This window comes from Pyrgilauda ruficollis, unplaced genomic scaffold (assembly GCF_017590135.1).
Source record: "Pyrgilauda ruficollis isolate IOZ18807 unplaced genomic scaffold, ASM1759013v1 scaffold43, whole genome shotgun sequence".
Classification (NCBI taxonomy): domain Eukaryota; kingdom Metazoa; phylum Chordata; class Aves; order Passeriformes; family Passeridae; genus Pyrgilauda; species Pyrgilauda ruficollis.
In genome coordinates, this window is record NW_024525823.1 from 10,943,879 (window position 1) to 10,962,623 (window position 18,745).

General features: G+C 39.8%; 2 protein-coding genes across 2 annotated transcripts; one reads left to right on the forward strand and one right to left on the reverse strand.

Moving 5' to 3' along the window:
• Positions 1 to 580: 580 nt before the first annotated feature.
• On the reverse strand, positions 581 to 17,678 carry TRAPPC3L (trafficking protein particle complex subunit 3L). The gene is made up of 5 exons (XM_041478083.1): positions 17,253 to 17,678; positions 15,308 to 15,405; positions 12,560 to 12,659; positions 1,809 to 1,994; positions 581 to 700 (listed from the first exon to the last, which is right to left on the reverse strand). Exons 1-5 carry the CDS (start codon positions 17,547 to 17,549, stop codon positions 581 to 583), a joined length of 801 nt encoding a protein of 266 aa, XP_041334017.1. The 5' UTR covers positions 17,550 to 17,678.
• On the forward strand, positions 2,358 to 9,519 carry LOC121359259 (calcium homeostasis modulator protein 5-like). Its single transcript, XM_041478082.1, has 2 exons — positions 2,358 to 3,218; positions 5,980 to 9,519. The coding sequence occupies exons 1-2, from the start codon at positions 2,679 to 2,681 to the stop codon at positions 6,367 to 6,369; spliced, it is 930 nt and encodes a 309-aa protein (XP_041334016.1). The 5' UTR covers positions 2,358 to 2,678; the 3' UTR covers positions 6,370 to 9,519.
• Positions 17,679 to 18,745: the final 1,067 nt, after the last annotated feature.

The following is an 18,745-nucleotide window of genomic DNA, read 5'->3' on the forward strand; positions in this document are numbered from 1 at the left end:
GCCTGAAGAGCTGGAAAGAACACCACCAGCGGCAGTGAAGACCCATCCCTCCCTGGTTTCAAAGACAGCAGGATGTCCAGCATGGAGGACAATGAATGGCAAAGCATTACACACCAAAACGTGCACCTGTGAGCGAGACACTGCACACAGCAATCACAGCAGAGGAATCCTTTATGGATAACCACACACAGCCAGGGAAATAAAGCACCTCTAGCAGCCATGCTTTGAAACATTACTGACAAAACGGGAAAAGGTCATCAGCTTTACCTGAAAACAGTTGCTATACGGATGAACATTTAGCACACACTAAATACTGAGATAAAACTTGCATTAAGCTCAAGAGCCTGGGTATGTGAGAAGGAAGGGCAGATAATTTTGATCTTTTTTACTGATATCTGTGTCACAACAATTAACATTGCTCTCCCCTGCTCTGCCCCTGCTCTTTGCTGCCCAGATCTCTTCACCTTTCAACCAGGTGACTGGTGCAGCTGACTCAGCAAAGCCGTTTTTACCCTGTCATCTTCTTCTGAAACAAAAGGCACAAAATATCCCCCACCAAGGGTCTCTCCCAATATTCCTTTCATTTGTTCCTTCTGTGCTTTCTGTCTTCAGGCTTCCTTAAAAACGTAATTCCTATTTCTGTCACAGCATCGCCCTTCAGCCTGTCCTGGAGGAAGGAAACTTCTGCTGCCAAGTGAACCTGGAAAGAATCAGAACTGATCAGTTAAACAAAGAAATGCCCAATTTTCCACCCTCCTGTGGTATAATGAGCTTTTCCTCTCTCTCTTACCACAAGAGGACTCCCTTTCTCAGGTTTTATAGGAAACAGATATCTAAATTGTTTTAAAATTGCTTTCCCAACTAAGCTAATACAAAGGAAATTTATAGACACTGGAATTTGTATAGCACATTACCCTTCTCCCCAGTGCTTTGTTTTCTTCTGAGACCCTAAATTGCATACTTGATGATTTTGTGATCACAGAATTTCCTAGTCATGTACTAAGACTTATGATATAATACTTTTGTTACTTAGTCTTGTATCAAATGCTATAATTCTGAGACTGATGTATGTAAATAACACTACAGGGTTGAGTTTTTTGCCTCTTGAAATATAAGATCTATGCCAAATTACATATTAACAAAAAACATAAAGCAGCCCAAAAGTAATCTCCCTGAAGAAGCTGTACAGGTCAGAAATTTTCAAATTATGCCCTTTATTTATTTCTTTGCAAAAACCTTACATTTAAGAACAAAATTTGGATTGCTGTCTGATACCCTTCTGATACTTTGGTTTTAACATTATACCCCTTTGGTTTTTACATTATACTCCTCCACACTTCATTCTCTCTTTCAGCAAGTACCACGGTAACCTGAGCATATTATTTATCTTGACATATTTGGAAATAATCAGGGATGACTATTACTGGGTACAGCTGTGCAGGGAAGTGTGGTAGGCTCCAGGAGCAGTGGAGAAACCCAAAATGCCCCTCTGTCCCTCCACTTTAAGTGTTACCTGTCTTCCTGATCCCACCTGGCTTTTGCACCCAAGTCAGCCACTGAACAGACTGAACAGCCAGACAGGGACAGTGTGGAGGTGAGATAATCCATGTGCTTCTCTATCTCAGGATCCAGGATCAGCCTTGTCCTCTTTTATCTATCCTTGTCTTATATTTTATCTAAATATAGACATTTAATCCAAGAGGTTAAACAATACTGTATTTCCTACTTTTATCTGAACAAGTGATTTTGTTTTCCTGTGCTTCTGAGAATTAACAAAGAATGGAGAAAACAGGTGTGCACTTCCTTACCATTTCCAAGGCACCTCGAATCACCCCACAGAGGAGGTTACAATAGCAAAGTGATGCTCGTTCCGCTGGCAGCTCCTCCACAAAGTCCACTAGTGGATTTTTGTCCAGGATTAAGGAGAATTCATTCCCTGTGGCACTATTGCAGCTCACACTAGGGGTGACCCCAAGGTACATCTTGAAAGCAACCTTCAAAAGAATGAAACTCTGCTGCTTAAATGGGTTGCGTGCAAACCAGAGGTGAAACTTTAAAAAGAAGCATCCTGTAGACCAATTTTACCCCAGGAAATAAGGGGGAAGAGCCAGACAGGATAGAAATCAAAGTACATTTGTCTCTTCTGTGATCAGCTTGAGCCAGCAATGCAAATCTAGAGCTGTGTGATGCTCCGGGAAAACACACCAGAGAGCTGTTCTTCTTTGAAGTTCCTACATTTACAACCCCACACAAAGTGGTTTTACTGTTAACACTCCTCTGCTTTCAGTCACGTCATACTCCCTTGGGACCATTAGCATCTATATTAGGTCATTCACTTCCTCACCAGCAACTTCTACAATCACAGCTCACGATCTCCCTCTACTCTGATCCCTCCATCTGCAGTCACTCCACAAAACAAACAGCCCACCAAGAACAAGACCTCCAAGACTGCAAACAGCCGGCTACACGGTGCCTGCTTCCTTTCCGCGGCGGGTGAACTGTGCTGTGACTGTGCCACATCTGGCCTGCCGGCGCTCGGCAGCGGTGACCTCACGGCGTTATCTCGGCCGGGCGTGGGAGGCGGCGGAGCGGCTCCTCGGCGCGGCTCTGCCCCGCTGCGCGCCGCTGCCCAAGCAGAGAAGCTGCCTCGACTTCCCCCTCCTTAGTGAGCACCAGAGATGGATGCATTCCAAACAATCCTGAAGTTCTTTATGAACAGGAAAACAGCTATAGGTTACAGTTTTATGGCGCTGCTGACGATGGGAGGTGAACGTGTGTTTTCCCTTGTTGCTTTCAGATGCCCTTGCAGCAATGAAAACTTCAGGTACGGTTTGGTATTTCTCTTCTCGCCAGCTCTTGTTTTGCTGATTATTGGATACTTCTTGAACAGCAAGACCTGGAAACTCTTCACAGGCTGCTGGGTGAATCCCAGGAAAATATTCCCCAGAGGGAATATCTGCCATTTCTTTTACGTCTTTGGACAAATCACTTTAAATGCTCTGGTAGCCCCAGTGATGTGGCTTTCCGTGGCTTTGCTCAACGGGACTTTTTACGAATGTGCCATGAGTGGCTTGAAAAATCCTGCCTACTTACAAGCAGTTTGCCACAGCAAATCGGAGAGCTGCTTTGAAGAGCTACACAAAGTAGCCTGTGACAAAAGCTCCCTGCCCTTTTCAGAGAGTGATGAACTGAAAAGAACACTTCAAGCACAGTCCCAGGTAAGAAAAATTATAAACAAAGAGCATTATCCAGGTTGTACTGCTGCTGGGATTTATCTGTGGAAGATCCTGATGTCAGAAGTTTTGTTAAAACTGTTGACTTCATGTAAACAATGTTTTGGCAGCCTCACAAAATACAATCAATCCATCTTTTGGTTCAGTTTGAGCTGTTTCATATTTCTTAGGGGTCCTCACTGGTGGCAGGGTCAATAAGACCAGAAAACCTAAAGCTTTCTTCCTGAATGGACCTTGCTCTAAGGAGAGGAAAAAAACCCGACTGGATTGTTTAGGAGGCTGATGTCACCCCATTAAAGGGGTCTGTCCTATTAAAAATTCATGCCACACTGTCACATTTTAAATCGTTGTGATAACTGTAGGGAATGTTTATGTCACTAACAGTAGAAAAATACTGGAAAATAGGATTTGTGAAATATCTTTTGACTGCTTACATAATGTGTTTCTATTTGTATTCCTCATTTTCATGATGCCAAATGTAAGCATGTTTTTGTCCTGCTTGGAGGAAGTGAGAAACAATAAAGCAAGCAGATCATGCAAAGCTGAGATCTTACTACATTCTACAGTATTTGTGCAGTACAGTTTTGCTCTCTGCATTGTAATGCAAATAAATTCAGAGGCAAAAAATCAAAACGGTGGAGAGAATTTTAAAAAAGCTACAGAAAAGGGAAAACACTCTGTGGAGCCAGCAAGTTTTTGTCAGGAATTGTATCCATCTGGAACAATTTCCTTTCCAAGAGCTGCTTTTATTTTTAAGTCCTCTTGCAAATAGGACAAAGACTGGCTGCAGACAAAGCAATTTGTTTGTTAGTTTTAGAAGGCAACAACAGATAGTGCTTAAGACTTTAAGTTGTAAGTATAGGAAATACTGAAAGACCGGGGATTCAGTAGTAGCATGAGAATATATGAGTTCATTTTCCAAGCTGCAAGAAAGTGAAAAACTGCTAAAAAGAGCGATTTCTCAAATACCCATAAAAATCACTAGTCAGGACAAAGTGATTGGGAAACATAAAGGAAAGCTCTAACTATTCTTCCATACCAGTTCCTAAGAATAGTTGTTTGTCAAGCTTCTCTGTTTCACAGACTTTCCCGAAGAAACTTTCTGTATTCCATCAGCTAAACACAGATTTTTATTGGTGGTTATTTTTTTCAACATCAATACAAAAGTTCACATAAGAAAGGATGCAGCTCTCCATATCATCACCATTAGAGCATGGGAAATCAGTTCCACTTCATACAAGCCTCTGAGCCCTAGAATATTTGTCCTACACTGGAACTTTTTCCAGTGTTTGAAAACAAGTTTAATTTTTTTTTTTTTTTTTTTGACACATCACAGTGGATCAGACAAGTAAAACCATTGGCTAGGCCAGTGGTACAAGGCAGGAAAAAATTGTGTTCACACTGCTGCTCTCCTTAGAGGAGAACATCCCACAATAACCATTTCAAGCACATTTTTCCATTCTTGCCCCTTGCTGAGCAAGTAATTATGGAAGTAGCTCTTTCTTTTAAAATGCTCTTGACAGAACTTTGTCTAAATCTGAAGCTGCTACAGAAAAAAGAAGTTTAGTTATGCTGGTTAATTATGTGGTTGTTTTGTTGGAGGTTTTTTCCTAATAAAAAGAAGCCAGAAAATAAAACACCTAACAGTGGCCACAGTTTAAAAGGTTGGTTGATTTGGGACAAAAGTTACTTGCCCTTTTTGGTTTTGTAGTTCTTCATGATTCAAAATTAGTAATTCTTGTTGGGTATTTTTATGTAACGCTTTTAGGAGTTAGAAAACACTTTACCAAAGAGACACCAAAAGGAGCAGTATTGAGAAGCCTCTATGCTGATGGACTTACTCTTTCTCTTCAGTTCTGTCTTGGTTTGAAAAGACAGGTGTCTGCTAAGGAAGGCAGGAGGCTTCCTTGAAATGGAAAATGTAAACCCCCTCCCTCCAAATTATTATAATTTTGAAATTAAGGGGCTCTCAGGCAAAGATATGGGAATAGGAATAACAGTTCTTTACTAGGAAAATTAAAAATACAAATGTAATAGGAAAAGAAAAGAAAAGAAAAGAAAAGAAAAGAAAAGAAACCACTGACAGAGTCAGAATACAACTTGACACCCTGTGGGTCAGGATGTTGGTACCAGTCCCGTTAAATGGTGGCTGCAGACCTGGAGTGACAGATGTGGTTCTGTTGAAGCAGTGATCCTGTAGAAGGGTGTAAGTTTTCTCTGAAGGTCTGGTGGCAGTGTAGATGGGCCTGGTCTTCCCCTGGGAATCCAGTGGAGAAGACAGTTGCTCCTCTGGGAATCCAGTGGGAAAAGGCTGCTCCTCTGGGAATCCAGTGGAAAAGGCTGACTGTGGTGTTCCTAATCTCAGATTATATCCAAGTAGGAATGCTTGGCTCCTCCCCCTGGGCAGAGCTTCTCACAGTGGGATGATATAATTCTTATCAGTCATGCAGTGAGACTCACTGGCCCATGAACAGCAGATATCTCCCCGAAGGGAGGATTGGTTGTGGAAGAGCTAAAGAAAAACTGCCCAATTAACAGAAGATAACTGTGCCACCTTTAACAGATGGGAATAGAATACACACCCCCACTTCCAACCTAAGACACGTCCCCATGTGGATGTCCCAGTAACATCAAGGCCAGCACCAAATGCAAATAAAGTGCGGTCACTTTGTCAGACATTCGTGATTCAAGTAGCATTTTCACTTGGGTCTTTTTAACCTGAAACTGATTTCTTTTGCCTTCCCAGATTTTAGGCTGGTGTGTGATAGTTACCTCAGCTCTCCTCTCCCTGCTAACCACTTGCTGTGCCAGCTGCCAGTCAAAAGTCAGCCACCTCCAGCTGATGTTCTGGAGAGTGTATGAGGGGACGGAGAAGGAGCAACTGGAGCAGATTTTCCAGCTGTATGCCACCAAGCTGAGCGAGCGAAACCTGAAGTGCTTTTTTGAAAACAAGGAACCAGAACCCATTTCCCTGCCAGCTTTCCAGGCATGGGAAGATGCTTCCCAGCTCTATTCTTTCAGCAGCAGCAAACAGCATTATAGCACGATTCACAGGCTAGTTGAAGAAGGCCAGAAAGGAACCAGTGAGGAAAGAGAGACATTGCTGGACCTTGCGGACAGAAGGGAAGTACCATAGACCAAGTATATTTTCAGCATTTTTAATATCTTGTTAATATGGCATACTTCTAGCTGGTTTTGCCTCTGTATTTTTTTCACAATGGCCTCTTTCTTCTTCATCATGTTTCCTCCCTGTTAGTTACTTGCTCCAAAAGGATGGAATGAAATTATTTCTCAACACGAATGAAAAGGTTGCAGTTCTCCACGGCACCCAGAGTTCATGTCACTGGCTCAGCATCAAGAGCTGACAGCACAAAGGAAAAATGGTTTCTACAAGAGGATTTTAACAACATGCTATGCAAAATGTGCTATAGTGTGCTTGTCCTATGTAAATGTAGAGACTATCAACAAGTAAAGTCATTTAAAGTGTGTGAATATAATAACAAGATATGGCTTTCTGACAGAAAGTAAAAAGTAAAGGTTTTCTGTCCAGGTCATTTCCAGGCCAATTGCAGGTGCAGACTTGTTTCGAAGCATCAGTGATCCCTCAAGGCTTCTCTGTTTTTGGATATTTTGTCTTTGTAGAACATCTCCCTATTATCTGCTCCCAGTGTAGACTTTCTCTTTGTATGGATATCAAGTTCTAGTTTTGAGCAAGTGTTAGGCACTGGGTGCAGACTGTAGTGCTATGTAATACTGTTGTTTCTGGGCCTGCAGCCAGTGTACAACAGAAGTTTTGGATGGAAATTCCACTTTTTAAGACAAAAAAAAATATTTTTCCAGAAGACTGACTTTCATTTTTTTGAATATCCTAGGAAAACTTAGTGTCTGGAGCAAGAAGAACCAGCAGGTGAGGTAACTGCACAGTCAGTGCCTCTGACAAACACATTTCACCCCAGAGCCCTGTGCTTACGTCACTCACTTGGAATTCATCACACAGCTCTCAGGGTGTTCAGAGTATTCGCAAATGCTGTATAAAAGGAGAACAAAGTTACGTTCCCTGGGGTGGCTGGGCAGGCTTTTGTGTAGCATTTTATTGCCAGTCTCTCTGAGTCTGCAAAGAATCATAGTTTTGCTGTGCTTGAATCATGCTCTTCTCAACAAACCAGGATATCCTGCCCAGCTGTTCTCATATTCATTGGGTTACTTCAGCAGGCAAAAGCATCTATATATAGACCATTACTCTTTATGAAATAAAACAGAAGTGCTAATTCAACTCTCTGCTTAGAATTTTCTCCTTATGTTTTCAAGAACTGGTGACCTTTGAGACAATGTTTTAAAGTTCTTTCATCCCAGATGATCCACTTAGCAGCACACTTAAAACAAGCTATATGCTTAAATGAGCCTGCTGCAGCTGAAAACACAGATGCAACCCTGCCAAAATGAAAGTCACAACAGCAGATGTGTGACGCTGTGCCTGGCACATACACCAACCATTCTCTCCCCAGGAGCTTCTCCTGGTATAGCATCTCCTTACTTCCGGTCTATACGACCCCTCCTATTTGTCTGGTTTTATCTTTTCTTATGAGAAATGCCCAGCATCTTCTGTCCAACCCCATTTCACCTCCTCCCTGCATACACAGGGAGATAACACACCCTCTAACAGGACAGCCCTACTGCCTGGGCCAAACTTCGCTGTCCAAAACTGTCTCTCCACCTCCTTCCTCAGATAATCAAAGCAAGCAGGGATGCAATGGGGAGGACAGCAGGTAGGTTAATGAGCTGATCAAAGAAACATGGGAAACAAGTGGGTTGAGGTAAAGATAAGGCCTCCAGTGTGATATAACAGCTGGGACACAGAGGCAAAAGCATAGCTGGTAGAGGGAAGGGTAGGAGAACAGAGTGATCCCACTTAGAGCTTTTGGTATCTTCTTTTCCCTCAGAAGAAAGCTTAGGGCTCTGCACCTGAGTACTGAAGGCCATCTGAAACGGCAGCACCTCCCAGCCCTATCTTCTGCTTTATTGTGGAGGGGCAAATCCAAGATTAATTTCCTTCTCCTTCTCCTTGCCTGCTTCATGTTTGCAGGTAGCTTATGTTTAGAGTTTCTCCAGACCCAAGAGCAGCTGCTGAACATTCTGTGCTGCAATGTGTGCCTGGTAGGAGCCCATCTCTCCCTGATCCCCATTTCCAGGGCTGTGTGACTCTTATCAAAACACCTGTGACTCAATGTAATTTCCATGTGGATCCTAGAATACTTCTGTGAAAACAGACTGAAATAACAGCCAGTTTGACCTTATCTTTCCAACTGGCATGTGGGTTTGAAAAATTTAACTTAGTCCTTCAAGTGGCTATTGCAAAAGCTGCTTTCCATCAGCATTGTTTCTGAGTCCAGCAGCTACCATGGCAGCTCAGAAAGAGACAGACTATTGTCAACACCGTCCAAAACAAACTGGAGGGAGAGAAAAACACCCAGCAAATAAAACCAAAGAGCAAGATCAATATTTTCTGCTGGAATATTTAGATTCTGCATTAATTCTGATACCCATCAAAATAGGAGTATACAAGAAAATAAAAAACTTCTGTTTAATTCTCTGTGCTCTGTCCCTTGGTTTAGTCTTTAAAATCTCTTAGCTCTTATTCCACTACACCTCTGCTGCTCCATCAAACTTGAAGTCTTTGTTATAAGAATATAGACTTTTTAACCATGCTAAGCCTTCATATGCTCTCAATTTAGTTTCAGCTGTACTTTGCATTATGGTATGATGTATCTGTCCAAATTCTATTGTTAAAAATTCCTATGTAAAAGAGAACTTGCATGGAAACTATGCAAAAGAAGTAGCTGGTTTGCAATGGAGCACCAAATTAAGGCCAAATTGCAAAGATAGAGTGAAAATTGTGAAAATGTCTTGGCAAGAACAATAATTTAAATGCATAGATAAACAAATAAATGAATATAAAAGACTTTTTTCTTAAAACCAGGCTATAACTGAACAGCAACTACTTTAAAACTACAATTTACGGCTTCTCAGAGGATAAAACAAAGGTCTTCTTAGTCTTTGTGACTCCAAAAGAGTAGAAGATGGTTTAAAACTAACATCCCATAAATCTGTCTCATTTTTATCGATGAAATGGAAGAAAAAAGAATGTCTGTTTGGACACGTACATAGGCTTGCCAGCAAAATGATGCCCATATAAAGCAAAACCTCACTTTTGAAAATGTTATTTGCAACTCTATGACATTATACATTGCTTAATGAGAAAATAAATCTGAACTGTTTGATTTAAAAATGTATCTCTGCCCTTTTTAAAAAACTCAGTCAGCATTCCATCTCTCTCAAGCAGCAAGAATAAAAATTGTTAACATTTTGATGGTTCTCAAACACAGCATAGAATTACTGAAATATTTAGGAAGCTACTAACTTTTCAGTCCCTCTACGTACTGCTGGGGACTTTTCACTTCCAAACTTTTTATGCATAAGCCATGACAGCAAGTAAGTAAGTACAAATTTTAAAGAAATTGAAACCATGATTTCAGACAGCATAATAGCAAGATTAATGAAGGACCAGAATTCATCTGCTTAAAAGGGGAAAGGCAGCCAAAATAATATTTCTGCTAGCATACTTTTCATTCTTAGTATTTTTCCTGTCAGTGTTTGGAAAGAGGAAGATATATTAAAGGTGTTGCCATCTGTTGCCAATTCCAAACTTCTCTTCTGACCTTTTCTTTACTCTCCACAGTGCAGCACTTCAATGTCCTGTTTACTGTCTACCACAGTAGGCTGTATTACTTAGCACAGCAACCTGCTTATGCATTTCCCTCTCCCTGCTGAGATCTAAAAACCAACATTTACCAGCTTCATAAATTCTGCCAGCTTCTGTCAGACCTTCAAACTGGCCATATGTCAATATCCAGGGACCTTGTGTGGCAGCACCTTCCATGACACGGGGAAGGACTTTTCCTGTCCTACAGCTCTGGACAGGGGGTGGCATGGTTGAATTACCCCATCCTTTGTAATTCCCCCCCAGGGAGCTCTCTTCAAAGACCTCCAGAGATGTTCATGTCCTGTGTTCACAGGGTACTGAGTGTCCACAATAAAGCCCACCTCTTCAGCCACTGCTTTTCAGGAACAGATCTATCCTTAGGCACTGCTTAATCCAGCAGTGGAGCCTGTGAGCCAGCACCAGCTTGCTGTGGACCAGAGAGTGTGGTCAGGCTGCTTCCATCACTGGCACGATAAACACCTCCTCGTGCTAGTGAAGGTAATATAAACATTAGATCTAAAACCAGAAGCTGTTTTTTGCAACTCATTTGATCAGATCAATTACATCAAGGTCTTTGAGGAGAAATTGAATTAAAAATTTGATTTTGCGGGATTATAGAGAAAAATTATCAACCTCATTTCAAAAGTAATCCTCAGTTATAGTCAGATTCAAATTCTGAATCCTGTCTTGGACATTACTTCTTCAGCTGGGCTTTGTTCTTAATATCATTCCTCAACTGGTTTCCATTTCTTACCCCAGTTTGCCAGAAAGCCTACTTTTACATGTCCTGTTTCATCTCTTTTCTAATTCGATCCCAACTGTAACCCTGCCAAGTCACAGGACCAACATGGGAAGACAGTGAACACCATGGGAACTCAGTGTAGAAGGGCTCACTTTGGCTTTTCATCAAAACTTGTTGGCCCTTCTCCAGGCCAGTATAAAGCAGTAAAGCCCAGGCTTTTCAATTTGAACCAGTGGTGGAAGTTTTAAGCTCCCAGTCACTGCTTTAGGTGCACCTTTCCTCCAGTATTTATTTCTTAATCTGGGAAGGTGTCTTTGTAGTTCTCATCTTATTTTTTTTTCTTTTGCTTCATCTCTTTCCATTTCCACAGGGAACACCCACAGCCTGATCTTACAGACTTCTTTGTTTTCCAGAGAACTGAAGGATAATAGCTATGTTAACAGGAGGTTTGGCTTTAACTACTTGAATTGCTGAACTGTCTTAATTACTTTAACTTTGAACTGGTTTTACTCATTCACAAACATATTTGTACTTCTGAAGACTTAATGCAGTTAAGTATTTAAGCACTTTCTCCTGGCTGGGAACACTCTTGTTGAAGAGTTGAGGAGATCATGTAAACATGATCTCCTCAACTCTTTTTCGTGATTCTGAACTAAAAACTGTAGTAGAGTATTTGCAGCTCCTTACTGGGTCACTTTAGACATGTTTTGTTGGTATGTGTCTCAGACAAATGTGCTTGAAGATTATTTAAAAATTGTTTTGCCAAAGAAATGTGAAAATGCTGTCCATATCACATTTTGCCTCAGAAATGTTATACTCCTACTACAGAACTCCTTTTAGTTTGCTAAAAATAGTCTTTCAAAGGGACAGTGTGTGCTTTAATGTTTGTCCCAGTCTTTCCAAGTAATTTTTTACTTTTCTTAATAAGTCTCTTTGGAAGTACAAGCTGCAGAGAAATAGTGTCTTTTTTCCATTGTTAATTTCTCACTGCACTTTGCTGTTGAATACCATGCACTTAAGAATGAAGGTTCAACTGTAATAATGCATTTGTAAAGAAGGGAACTCTGGGGAATAAGACCCAGAAAACCAGGTATCTGACATATATGTGAAAATAAAGTACCAATACCACCTGCAGAAGAATGTAAAAGTGAACAAAAATTCATTTTTGCAGCCTCGTATCATTTTTTTTAAATGAGGCAGTGTATTTTAAAACAGTGATTGAAATGCTGCTTGTCTCATCCATTTCATTCAGCTGTCTTCACCATTTCCAACGGATCGTCTACCCCAGCTCAGCTTCTTAGCCGGAGGAACTTTGTTATGTATTCTTATTTAAATTTCTCTTTGAAATTCCCTGGAATTCTAACGTGCCACTGGGGGCAAAAGTACATCTTTAGAAACCTGCGTCTTTGTTGTCCGACAGAAGTGTGAACAGCTACTCAATGAAAGGGAAATTTCCATCAAAGTAGGAGAAAGTACATGAGCTGATTTTATCTTTTTGATTTTATTATTAGATTTGTGGGCAGTCAGGAAAATATTCCTCTCATTTTCCTTTCTTACAGTTCTTCTTTGCTACCACTGAGATTTTTCATTTTGCACAAAATCCTGCAGCTTGTTCTTAATATTACCATTTAAAAGTAAAAAGGTATCTAAGATAATTATGGCAACAATGAGAAGAGACAAATGGCAGAGGTAAAAATATCAAAGTTTAACATCTGTATGAGACAGTTAAGACTTATTCTCCTAGGAAGAGAAAAAAGGATGGGAGTGTATGATTCTAAGATCACTGAATCTGATGATGCTTTAGAAAATACAAATCTTATTTACCTGTGCAATCATGTCTGCCGTTTCAGAGTAACTACGGCACTTTTTCACAGCTGAACGAGCCAAAAAGTCATCAATCAGCCTTATGCCGATGCTGTATCCCCTGAGGAGGAAACAAGGAAAGGCAGCATTTAAAATGGGGAACTTCTTTCCACCTGCCATCTCCCTAATGCGTCTCTTGCACTTCCTCAGCAAAACAGCTGCATGATCCTAATTGAGGGACTTCAGTGACAACACATTTTGCTGGTCTACATTCTTCTTTCTGCCACATTTTACAGCACAGTGGGACTGCTGTTCATGCATTCATTTAAGGAATCATACTTCTTTAAGCATGATACTCCTGGCAAGGACGATATGAATTGTCTACACAGTTTGTCTGTACATTGTCTATAGGCATGGACACCAACCCTGGGCACCCTCATTGCAGCATTCAGGTGCCATAGGAAATGCAATCACACCTGATCTCTTTCACTTTCTCCTCTTACCTCTTCACCTCATTTTTCACTCTTCCTTCCCAATTACCAGTTTGTCTTTTTTCCTAATGTTGTTTCCCTTCATCTTACTAGTTGACGAAAAAAACCCCAGAAGTTGTTAGTTAACACATGTTACCAATAGGTAAGGCTTTATAAAGGGAAGGCCTTGTGACATGGCTCCAGCCTGTTACTTAGGCTAAGTAGAAGGGAACTATGGAAGAGGGACCCAGCTGAAATAAGGGTAGAGAAACATCAGAGATGAGATGTGAGAGACGTGAGACGTGCTGTGTGACTGCCACGTGTCCACATTGTCTCCACGTTGTGGGGTATGGTGGTTGGTTGACTTGGGCTTGTTGTGCCTTAAAACTGTGTAAACTGGTAAAAGACTAACTGCTTTAAAAGGCTGGGATTTTGGCAATAAGGAGCACTCCTTTGTACCTGCCTGGTGTTCCTGCCTCACTCATTACCACAACACAGAGTTTTTGTACACTGCCACCTCCATTTTGTATTTAAAATACTACGATTTTTTTAAAAAGTAAACAAAAAGGCATGGAAGAGAAAGGAATTTTTATAAAACAAATATTCATTCCTAGCTCTGACACATTAAAAGGCCAATAACTTCTTAGTGTGCAAAACAGCTGTGACTCCAAACATTTTCTGAAAAATGGAAAGACATCGACACAAACATCTTGTAAGAATGGGTACTCAGCCCAGAAATGTTTTTAGAAAATTATTCATTCCCAGTTATGTGGATATAGGCAGTGTCTGCTTGTTTGTCAGAGGCCCTACACCCTTGGTGAAGCAGCCTGAACTCAGTGGAGCTTCTTACTGGTTTGTGTACAACATCTTTGGCTAGAAGACAAACTGTGAGCTGATGACAAGACCAAAAATTGTGTTTGGCAGCATGAAGATTAAAATTGCAGTATGTCATGTGTCTAGAAACAATTAAATATTTATCTATTGCCTAAGTATCATTATCAATAACATTGGCAAATGTGTCATCAGCATTTAGCAAGGTATGTATTAGTGACATACAAGACTACTTAGATATGTTTCAACTTTTATGCCCTAGATTTGCAAAGTCAAATTAATAACAGGCTGGTAAGCAGCAGCTTGGCAACTGTACAGTGAAAAACACCCTTCTCACTACAGACTATATATGTACACAGAGAGAGAGATAAGCACACTGTCCCACCTGTCACAGGTCTGCTGAGATGCGAGGTTTCTTTGTGAAGCTGGGCTGCTTCATAATCACAGAAGTAAAGAACACATTGTTTTAATGAAACCTGTCATTATATGATCAAGTCTTCCTCAAAACAAAAAGATTTCACAGAAACAACTGCAATAATGAAAACATAAGGAGGAAAATCTGTCTCCGCATCTTCCAAAACTGCTCTCTAGTAATTTCTACCATGGCATCATTGAAGAAGCCTGTGCATATTTCAAATGTATGATTTTCACCAGAGCTGAATGAAAGATGAATATTAAAAAGTATCTGATGGATGTTATCTCTTATAAGTTTGTGAATAAATTACTTTTCTTTTTCCCAGACAATGATTTTTTTTCTTCATTTACTCTCATGGATAGTTATTGGACTACAGCTAGTTTGCAAGCTTTCAGATTAATAGTAAAGTGGTCAGGGTATTCTGTCCTTTGTGATTTTTGTAAATCCATTTTGCATGTCCACTTTGCCCAGAAATATAAGCCTTACTGTTCTGACAAAGGCCTTACTATATGTTCTTGTTGACCAGCTAAAAAGGTGTTTCTTGCTGATTTTCCATTATATTGTTATTTTTATGGCAAATGTAATGCCTAGAAATCTCAGTCAGGATGACAGGGTTTGTAAACATTGAATCTTAATTTTCCAAGGAGGTTATCCATGTAAAAATCCACCTCCACTGACCTTTTGTGCTATCTCACTCATTGCTGTAAGATCCTTTAAAGGTGAGAGACTCATTTGCCCCTAACCCAGTAAGGGATATAGGATATGAAGTTTAGAAGATTATATTAACAATGAGCATAACTAAAGGATCAGGAAGGAACAATCAATGAAAACAATCCTGACACTTTTCCTCAGCGAATTAAAAAGCTAATTGTTGATCTTAATTCACAAATTAGTGTTGTTTCTGTTGACAGAATATTGAACGTTTTACTGTCTTCTCAGTAACCATAGACAGACTACTGGAACTTGCAAGATAACAAACAAAAAGCTGAAAGGTAATATATATAAGAACAAGTATCATTATGGATAAAACTGAACATTTAAAGCAGTACTTACATTCTATCTAAACAGGCATTGACATCTTCATCTTTTTCATATTCCTTGCACAGCTGGGCTACCAAAGCCCCATATGTGAGTACAAAAAGTTCTCTGCTCTGTCAGAAAATAAGAAAATCAAAAATGAAGCAAGCTGAAATCCAACTCTTCCATGTTTTTAAGATGCTGTTCATTAAAAACAAGTAAAAAATAACATGTAAATTAATAAAGAAATTTTTGTCCATGGATGCATAATCACTGAAATCCACATTTCAAGCATGACAGAATCTATTTTCATCCTCACTTGAGTTTGCAAGGGATTTTGGTTTTCAGAAGTACCATTTCTTGGTACACTCAGGGTTACTATCATTACTAATCCTTGCATCTTGAGTGTATGTGTGCTGGATTGACAAATTGTGTCAAGTGCCATCCAAGAGTACTAACAAACAGCAGCAGGAAGAGTGGCAATGAGCTATTAATCCTTCTGCAGTAGCACAACAGTTCACAAAGGTAGGGCTGATCTGATTCAAATCATTAGCTGCTTTCTCTAAAAAGGTAAAAAGTAGAGAAAAATCTAGCTCAGAATAATGAAAAAATACTATAATTCAGCACAAGGGTAAAGAATAACAACAAGATGAAAGGGATGGTGAGGATTGCAGCCCCCAAGGAACATGGAGAGCAACTGAAGATGCCAAAGGAGTATCTCTGCACTGGTCCTGCCACAAGCACTACTGTGGGGTCTTCAGGTGTGCAACAATTTGGAGGAGAGTTTCCTTCCCTCCCTGCCCTGTCAGATCACCTGCATGCACTGCACAACTGCCTGTATTTAGCAGGAGTAGCAGCTGTCCTTTAAGTGAGAGAGTAGGTTGATTCTTACTATACTTCTTGGACAGAAATTAATTAAAGGAAGTGCTACAGCCCTGTGACGTGGTCAGACCAGAGCTGCTTTTTGTCTCTAGCCTGGAATTATTATGGAAAAATAATAGTGAATACCAATAAAAACAACAGAACAAATCACACTAGCAAAGTAAGAACAGCTGGGTGGAAAGATTTCTTCCTGCTTCCTTTGCATCCAAAGTTTGGAGTTTAATCAGTGTTGTTGTTTTAGCAAGTCATTGTTCAAAATCTTAAACAGAACCACTTTCCAAACTCATTTCAGTGATAACTCCTGTTTAAAATAATGTACTCTTGGCCAAATTCTCAGTAACAAGTTTTCAATGGAGTAAATGGATGTCATACAGGTCCTGTATTTCTTTGTTATTATTGTCAGCAAAAAGTCTCTGTTGCAACAAGAAAATTACCTCAGAGAAACTTAAGCATAATATATCAATGTAATCAACTTTATCAGTCACACTTGCAATCCATTGGAATACTTTTTGACCATAAACTTAGGTATAGTAACTGTAATTTTATTACAATCTCTGATTTGTTTTTCAGTGGAGACCTCTGTCCTCTTTTCAGAAATTGATACAACATTGTCTTAAAGTCTTCTGGAATTTTTCCACTGCCCAGTTCCTGTCAAAAATCACCATTCACCACAGAGAAAGCCCTAAGGCTCTAAACTCCTGAAGAATGGTTTGTGTGGAATGGAACCATTCAAGCACAGAACAGAGATCTCCTTCTCTCTGTGTTTCATTGAATGACTATCTAATCACAGAGGTACATAAACTTACCTGGCATTTACATCTTAGACCATAAACAGTTGAAGCACTTAGACTTCTGTTTCTGAACAGATTGCAGTCTCAGAACCTTTGTGCGCCTCTTTCCCAAGCCTGTACAGAATCCCAGCATTAGGAATAGTAGCCATAAATGCTGCCAGCAGCTCTGCTCTTGTACCATCAATCTTATCACTATGCTTTCAGTACTTTCAGATTGTTCAGAAACAGGAGTGTATAAAATGCATCAATAAAATAATAGGTTATTACTCCATGCACAATTTGAATAACACATTACAAAAATGTCTTACTATTTTGTGGTTGTCCTGCTTTCTTCCTGGTGACCGAGACATGTTGCTTGTGTAACTCCTGATGTATTTGATTGTCAGTTTATATCTTTTCTTCCTCAAGCAGCACAGTCTTCTCTCAATCCTCTTACTCTTCTCTTTTCTCCTCTCTGCTCTTCTGTCTTTTGCATGAGATGTGTTTGCTGCAGTCTGTAATGCTGCTGATGCTCCTCCTATTCTCTGCGTGCACTGAGCCCTTTGGGAGGAATTTGACTGAACAGATCTGCCACTGTCCACAACATAAATAATCACTCTGTCCATAGGAATGGTTTGTAATCAAATACACAGATAGCACACATGGGAAGTCAAAGAGAGCAGGTCTTACATTTTTAGGGACAGTAAATTAATTTTTTTGTTTCTATCAGACTTTGGTGTTTGGAGAACTAACAAAAACTTCAGCTCTAAAGAATAAAAACACAATTGCAAGGTACTGCTGTACAAGGGAAATAAAAATTGATTGTTTTCAATCTAAAGAAGCTATAGTAGTCTGCCAACTCTGGCTGCTGTAGTCTGATGAGTTAATATCTGCCTAAGTTGGGGAAGTGTGGCTTTTAAGGCACTGCTACAACCATGTTTGTGTAAAGCTGCCAGGGCAGATTGAGAGAACTCAGCTTCCCAGAGGAATAAATTCTGTACCTGTATAGCTGCCAGCTTGTGCAAATGGCACTTTCACTAACCATGTTCCTAAGGGGTTTATAGAATTATAATTCTATCATTCTTAACCTGTTATAGCCCATATTTCTTAATATCGTTGCAATGAACATCCAGGCTTAGTTCATCTATTTTGCCATGTGGTAAATTTGGCACATGAGGTCGTTTTGATTTGCACTGAACTTTGATGATGGTCACTGGTGAATTTAGAAATTAATCAGGTAGTTGTCATTCCTTATAGGATTTACCTGAACATACATTCCAACTGAGTCCTCTCAGGAAAGGAAGTAAAAATATATGGCCTCCTCCTTAATAACAGCCATGCTGTTATTAAATTCCTATTAACTAATAGATTCAGTGCTAGAATAAAATTACAGATATTTACTTCTACAGATACACAGAAGGCATTCAGATGGGATTCATTTGGGATAAGGAAGATTAGTTTATTTCAAAAAATGGTAGTTTAAAGTTATGACACAATTCAACCAGGAAAAATAAAGATTTTCAGCTTTTTCTGTGTAAGGCTCAGTCATTCTGACTGCTTTTATTTCACACAGAATGAACTTGTATTGACAATTTTATAATGTAATTGCCTCTTCCATTTTTTTATTTTTCAGGTGCTCTTCTGACCCTGTAAAACCTTATTCCATTTTATAGTGAAACAATTGTAGGTACTTCTCATATCTAAATTTTAATAAATTTTAAAATCCAGGCATTACAATTCTCTAGTTACTTGCATTTCTAAACTGAGTCTGAGATGGGTTTGTTTCTCTGATTGTCTCCAACTAGTGACAAGCACCAAATAT